This window comes from Caenorhabditis briggsae (assembly GCF_000004555.2).
Source record: "Caenorhabditis briggsae complete genome, chrX, whole genome shotgun sequence".
NCBI classification, from domain to species: Eukaryota; Metazoa; Nematoda; class Chromadorea; order Rhabditida; family Rhabditidae; genus Caenorhabditis; species Caenorhabditis briggsae.
The window spans coordinates 13,291,969-13,299,447 of NC_013491.2; the positions used below are offsets into that span (position 1 = coordinate 13,291,969).

The following is a 7,479-nucleotide window of genomic DNA, read 5'->3' on the forward strand; positions in this document are numbered from 1 at the left end:
CGTGGAAACTATGATAGCAAAAGTTGCTCCCGTACAACATGGAGGGTGGTTTGTCTATGAGTTCAATTGTTCACTTCCAAACCCCATAGACATAATTTTGGAAAGCTTGAGTTCGAGATTTTGCGAACAGAATTCGGAATTCGGCAAATTTCGAGAACGTTTCCGATTTTTTTTTCGGAATTACAGCTCTTCGAATTACGGTATCAGAAACTCGCGCGAAAGAGTCCCATACGCACGCGAAAAATTTCCTTACAGGTTTGAAACGAAATCATTTTGCTTTGTTTGCCTTTTCAAACTTTTTGTGTCAATTTTTCACAATTGTTTTGCACTGTTGTGATAGTGAATCTCGAAATTTTTAAATTCGGAATTTTGAACATTATGAAAATGTTCAAAAAAGCTATTCCAGACGTCTGAATCTTAAAAACTGCCTATTAAAATCAGGTTTCTTTTCTGAATTTTTTTTCTCACTCTAAATAGATTTCTCATTTTCCCAATTTTGTCATGAGTGCAACTTCCCGGGCTCCAAACAGGAAACTGTTATGGATATCCGGATCTCATGAATTGGATATTGCAGCTGACTTGCATTATTTTTAACATTCTAACCATAGCACATATTCCGAAACAAGACACGAAAAAAAAACGAGACAATTCTCAGATGAGCAAAAAGCTGAAAAAGGGAAGCGAAGAAAAACGAAAAATGGCAATGGAGGCGGTGTGGAACTTAGATCAAGGGACTCGAAAACATTTTAGAGTCTCTGATCAGGAATTCATGGTGAACTCTTCTCACCATCACAGCATCCTCCAACTTTCTTTGAATGCAAAGACATGGTTTTTTTCTCCCTCCACCCTATTCAACACCATCAGCAGAAATAGAAGAACATGTTCGTATTTTTAAAGGAGAGAGGAACCTACCGCAAGCTCTTGCACCGTCGTAACATTTTCAGTGTTGGCTTTTCTTTTTCGGGTTAATTCAGAATGGGGAAACTTGGCAAAAAAAGTGGGGATCGAGGTTTAATTGACGAGTTGAACCCCCATCTGCGGCTATGTTCTTTTTTCGTTAAACGGTGATCCTCGGGTTTTCTGAGGAGAAATAGAGAAATCCCTTTTTGGAGAAGAATACTAAACAAGGAGCCCTCCCTTAAAAATTTTTCCGTTTTTGTTTTGTCAATTCCAGCCAGAAATGTTGTCGGGGTGTTAGATAGTTTTTGTTTACAGCGAAATGAATTATCTATTTTTTCTTTTTTCTTTTTTCCTTTAAGGAATAGTTTGCTTGGCTTTCATTCTCTGCTCTAATTTTAATCCTTGTTTTTTGCCAAAATAGAGAGTAACAAAAATAAATAGACTAGCAAGGACTATGCGATGATTTGTGGGGGTTCTGACTGTTTTCTCAAAGATTCGATGGAAGGAAAAAAAAAGGTACAGCCTTCGTTCACAAACCAGTAAACAATTGAAAGTTCCATAATTATTCTTCAACTGTGAAAGAAGGTATTCAAAACTAGAAAATCCTATGATTCTGAAAAAATTGAGCAAAAAATCTCTGCGAAAATATAACGAATCCATGTTTTTGATCACAAACTGAAAAAAGAAATACAAATGAAAGGAATGAAGGATTTTCTGGTTCCCATTTTGTAAAAAAATTCAAGTAACTCATTCAATTCAAACAACAACAATCTTAAATTGCGGATTTTTTCAGTCTCCTTGCACATATTTTTTTGATGAGGGGATGACTTCATTTTGTTAAAAAAGAAAAACAAAGATTTGTTGTATACAATTCTACTCACCCTTTATTCAAGTCCAGATACATGAGACGTTCCGTGCTCATGATGCACAGATTCCAGAAGAAGTTACGTCGAGGAATGATCTGCAAGAAAAACGAAAAAGAATGAAAAACAGAAAGTCCATGATTGAATTTTGGGTAGGGAACTGATGACACTTGAGATTTCATCAACTTCAAGCAGAAAAGAAAAACTTCGAAAAAAATCCGGACAAGCAATTCACTTTCTCTCTATATCAGCGAACACGGCCACTTGAAGCGGTGAAGCGCAAAACGAAAAAAGGAGAAAAAAAGTGGGCGGGGCATGCGAGTCCGGCAATGTTGAAACCAAAGTTTCAAAAATCTTTGAGGACACCATTTTCTTTAGCTCTGCTTTCATTCGTCTTTCAACACTTGCCGGCTCAGAACGTGTGGGACTCATCACAATAAACTTATTTTTTGTGATGAGTCGAAGAGGATGAAAGAATTTGAAAGGATGAGTAGACGCGACAAGAAATGAATCAAAATCTGCTGTTAGATATCGCAGATTGATCATAAAACCGTTTATTTTGGTTGCGTTCTCTCTCGAATTTGCTGTCCGTCATGTGGAAATGACTGACGAGAAGATTTTCGAAACTGGGAAAAAACCTAAATTATGAAAACTTCTCTTTTTGCAAAAGCAAATTCTCGAAACATAAATTTGTGAAAAGTACAGTACCGTTCAAAAAAATATACAAAAACGTTTTTTTTTTTCAGTTGATGGTCGGCCATTTTGACCATTTGCTGAAGTCTGGAGCTTGGTCACTGTGAAAGTTTTTGAAGCTGTAAAATAAAACAAATCTAGAACGAGAATTTTGCATGTACAAAATTTATGATAAGTATCTGTTTTTCAGCTATTTGCTGGTTCTGAAAAACACTTGTTTTTTCACACCTTCAGTACCTAAACGTTCCAAAAGAAGGCCTCTTTGATAAAAATAGGTTTTTGTATATCTCAGTAGCCAATACTGCTTGTGTTAAGGAGCAACGCCAAGAAGACTGTCTCTATGAATACAAAAATTCAAAATCACACAATAAATGATGAGAGCAAATTCAGAGACATTCCAGACAAACAATCAAAAAGAAAAAAAAGAGAAATGTTCGGAAAATCTAAAAAACTACACATCTAACAAGAAGGGATCAACAGAACGGTCATAATCCACGGAGGATTTTCAGAATATCAACGTTCGCTGTCTTATCTGCAGATTATGTATTAACAAGGATAACTGATTCATGAACACTTTTTTTCAAAAAAAAAACTTCGAGAAGAAGAAGACTTGAGGGAACGGATATTTGGAATGAGAAAAATTCCTTAAACACCTGAAATAATTATGACCCGTTTGTCTGGAAAATTATTTGTCAAGAAAAAAATAACTCTGGTAAGTTTTTCTTGGGATTTTTTGAATAATTCAAATTGTTGTGATTTCTAGATAGTTTTTGTCTGAAAACTTGAGAAAAAAAAGGAAAATGAATGTTAAAAATTTCCCGAGCTTGTCAAGTCTGGAGTCAAAATATAGAATCATCAAATTCAAGTATTTCACAAAATAAAGGAAAAAATGTTCTAGGACAATTGTAATCAACTTTTAAAAAAATGTTACGGTATTTTGAAAAAAAGGTATTACGGTATTTTGGAAAACAATCTTAACTCCCGCTTCTTCAAGTTTATAATGGCATATTGAACTTTTTAATGTAGTTTAAAATTAATCACAGATACATAAACAGAATACAGCTACGCTAATAAGGGTTGCTCTCTGTAAATGTAGTACACTGAAAAACCTGTGATAGAAGATGAATTTATCTCGGTTCCCGTGAAAGATATAAAAAAGTTCTTAACGTATAAATTGTTAGTCATAATATCACAGTCATTTTATCAGTTGACACATTTGTGATATCTTGCAGAAGAGCCGATATATTTGAACTCAAACTTCACAGTGTGTCTTTCTATCACAGGTTTTACGGCAGTTTTAGAGTTGGTTACCTCTTTCAATGGTCCATAGTCCATCGTCGATTGATTCGTTTCAGGATTGATGCTCTTTTTTGGCCTCACTGTTGTTGTTTCAGCCTGGCCATAAAATCCCAGAAACACCATAAGCCGCAAGCGGGGGATGATTATATTCGGGTAAAACAGTTTAATACTGGGGGACAGAAATTAGACGCCAATTTTTTTCAAATAACAACCCCATACACTTTTTGCCACAAAAAAACCTTCTCTGTGCCCCATTCCATTCCCAAGTTGATACAAAAAGAACAAAGAGTGCACAAAAATGCATAACATTTTCTGAAAAAAAAACTTTTTTGTTTCGTGTCATATTCTGATATTCGCACGCTTCGCGGTGTCTTTCCGAGCGCCTTTAACGTATTGAATAATCGGTGCTGCATTGATTTGTCGAAAAAAAGAAACACATCTTTTTTTGCCCCGCATTCGTTCCCAAGACCTTCCATTACCACGAGGAGAGGCATATGCAGATGTTATTGTTTCTCGACAATTTCATTTCTTGAATCTCGTTTTGTTTGCTCTCGCTCCAAAATCTATCAACCTTACTTTGGTTTCGAACCTTTTCTGCTCCTAACTCACACGACCTCAAGATGAGGGCTATTCATATTCTGATATGGCTGTAAGTTGTAGGAAAATCTATTTAGGGAAACGATTGCAGGTGGAAAATGGAAGAAAAACGTTTAAACGTTTTCCTATTCAACAAGAAAAAAAGTTCTTCTAAGCTCAGCAGAATGCGCGGATGATGTTAATTACTTACTGTCTTACTGTCTTAATTTACTGTCTTAACTGTCTTAATTTACTGTCTCAATTTGCTGTCTTAATTTACGGGACGATAAAAAATGTGTCTCAGCTCGAACACGTCTCTGTTAGGCGTATTCAAACCCCATTATTGCATCATTGGCCCCAATCTGCAAAAAACGCACACCCCTACATTCGAACATAGTGTTTACAATCTATTTTCTTTGCACATGCATCAAGTGTAAACCATTGCACACTCTATCTCTTCTTCATTCTTTTTGACCTTTTCTGAATAATCAACACTTTGCTCTGTCTTTCTCTCTCAACACAATGGCATACAGTTTTCATCACACAAATGCGTTGTCTGAAGACTCTCCTCATTGTGCACGTTCTTTAGTTTATTGCAGATGGGGAAGCCGGGGACAGATCTTTTTGGTTTTGGTTCAACTATTCGCCTCTCTGTCCCCTTTTCTCAACCATTTACGTCTGTTTCTGTTGTTGGCTGAGTATCAAACGTCACTGTGATGAGTAGAAACCAAAGTGGTGTTCAGTTTTTTTAAGACCTATTTTTTTTTGAATTCTGACTCATTTTGAAACGCTTTCAAATTTTCGGCTTTTTGAATTTAAGCGTTTCGAGGTTTCGAAACGTTTCAATTGTGTTCTTTATTTTGAACAATATTCTAATTTAAAAGTTTAAAATTTTCGATAAAGAATATTTGTATCTTTTCAGTAATTATATGGTTCTCTTTTTCGAAACCTTTACTAAATTTATAGTTTTTCAAATTTTTCTGTTTTTCAGGAAAATTTAGTTAAAGCCCCCAAAAACTAGTCTGTTGTTAGAATCCAAAGGTTTGTCAAGTTATTTCCGGTGCTATATCAAACGTCACTATGACGGCAAAGGGTGATATTGAGCTTATTTTTTATCTGAGTCACTTCAAAATACAGATAATTCATTTCGTGAATCACAAGCGTTTGGAATCGTTTGTAGGCTCTCCAAAGCTTTAGACTTTTATTTTCTGAAACAGGATACAAAAAGTTGATGTTAGACAAGGCTTATCGATTCTTAGGTTTCCAAATGTTTACAATATCATTTCCGGGCTTTTTTATATCCATTTTTCATATAATGTTCATCAAAAATACTTTGTTTCAGCGTAATGGCCGAACCACCTACTATTATAGACTTGGAGCTTTGGGAGAATCGTATGCACTTCTTTTTCGCCATCTCTCAACACTTCATCTCTGCGATTGGCTTCGTTATTTGTTGCGAGCGGTCAATGGAGAAATCAATCCACAAAGACACATGATCGAAGGGCGTGAGCTTTCAATGTCTCCCGCCGAAGCATGGTGTATCAAGAATATGGGTTCCCTTTTGGTCTATCCTATAATCATCATTTTGTCACCAACGTGCCAGGGACGGCTTGTTACTCTCCTTCTCTTTGTGGATACTTTGTTGGCGTGAGTTTCTGTGTGAAAGTAATTTGTTTTATTGCTCACAATCTCAGCTACTGTTGGATTCCCGGACAGCTGCAACACACCGCCTGCGGCTGGTTCCATTTTCGAGAAATCAGTCTTCGTTTCCATAGAAACTTCCTGATCGTCCTCAACTTTGCTCTTTACAACCTCTACTTTGCCGAAGATGTGGATTACACGTGGTGGAGACTGTTCAATGTGGTCGTTTCCATCTTTTTCTTCTTCTACGGAATGAAAAAGAAAATGTCCAACTTTTCGAACATAATCACCTTTGTCTACACCGGCAGAATTCATACTCCGTCTTGTGAGTTTATGTGAGACGAAATTCTAAAAACTGGCAAGATTTCAGATGAGGACTACGAGTACAGCACGTCTCCAATGCATTTTGGTGAAGTGATCCAATGGATATCCTTCCACGTCATCTGCAACAGTCCGGTTTCCTTGGGATACGCGGTGTACAAAATCGAGTTGGCTTGGGCCAGAGCTCATATGCGTCACCAGTGAGTTTTTCTATAAGTTTATAAATTATTACTGTACTCAGGGGTGAGCTTAAAATTGTTTTTTTCCGAGTTTGGCGCCGATTTGAGCAAGAAGTGATAGGTGTTTTTCATGTAATACTTCACGAAATTCGTATTTTTCAGTTTTATTACCAACATTTTCAAAATCCCGGAGAAAAGTCACCGAAAAGACAACCATCGCTTAAACGTATCTCTGGACGGAAGAGGATTTTGTAGTCCTCAGTCAGAAAGTCATTAAGCATCGCTTTTGAAGCTAATTTCTCTGATTTTATCCGTATTTCACTAAAAATGATATGAAGTTTTTTGATAGAATTAGTAATTGAAAAAAATAGATTTTTAATAAAATACAGGGACACACTACAATTTTATCAATTTTTGAAAATTGGAATATCGAATATCTTCAAAAACATAATGTAAATTAACAAACTGCCAATAAAAAATCCTACATCTCACGTTAAAATTCAATGTTACTATTTCAGATGGTTCCGTCGTAACGTGCCAAACTATCCGAGACGTCGTGCTATGCTGATTCCTCATCTCTTCTAAATAATCATGCCCAAAATGTTTCTGTGTTCCACTTTCCCTCATTTCCTCATCTCCCTATTCCCCCAAAACTTCCCATTTTTTTGACGTCGGTACTCATTTCATCATTTCGGTTCAAATCTTTGTTTCCTTGTAAGCAAACATTTCTTCTTAATTTGTTCTCAACCCTTTCTCTTAAATAAACGGTGCCAATTTGATAGTCACTTACATCTCCAACTCGTTTCTCATCAGTTGTCCTTTTTATTCTTTTGACCATAACTTACCCTTTGATCTCTTACCCTTTTAAAACGTGTACCTCCCACATACGACCACAGTGAAGGGTTCATAATCTCACATAATCCTAGAAATTCGAGACCCGTCCGTCTTCATGGTGCTCGAAGTGTTCTCCCACCCATTCTTCTCTCATTTCTTCGCCCCGGGGTTTC

The 7,479-nt window shown here is 36.4% G+C and overlaps 1 protein-coding gene across 1 annotated transcript; it reads left to right on the plus strand.

Moving 5' to 3' along the window:
* Positions 1–5,823: 5,823 nt before the first annotated feature.
* On the plus strand, positions 5,824–7,057 carry CBG27819 (the record flags this gene model as incomplete). The annotated part of the gene is made up of 4 exons (XM_045240000.1): positions 5,824–5,978; positions 6,026–6,297; positions 6,343–6,493; positions 6,991–7,057. 4 exons carry the CDS (start codon positions 5,824–5,826, stop codon positions 7,055–7,057), a joined length of 645 nt encoding a protein of 214 aa, XP_045099890.1.
* Positions 7,058–7,479: the final 422 nt, after the last annotated feature.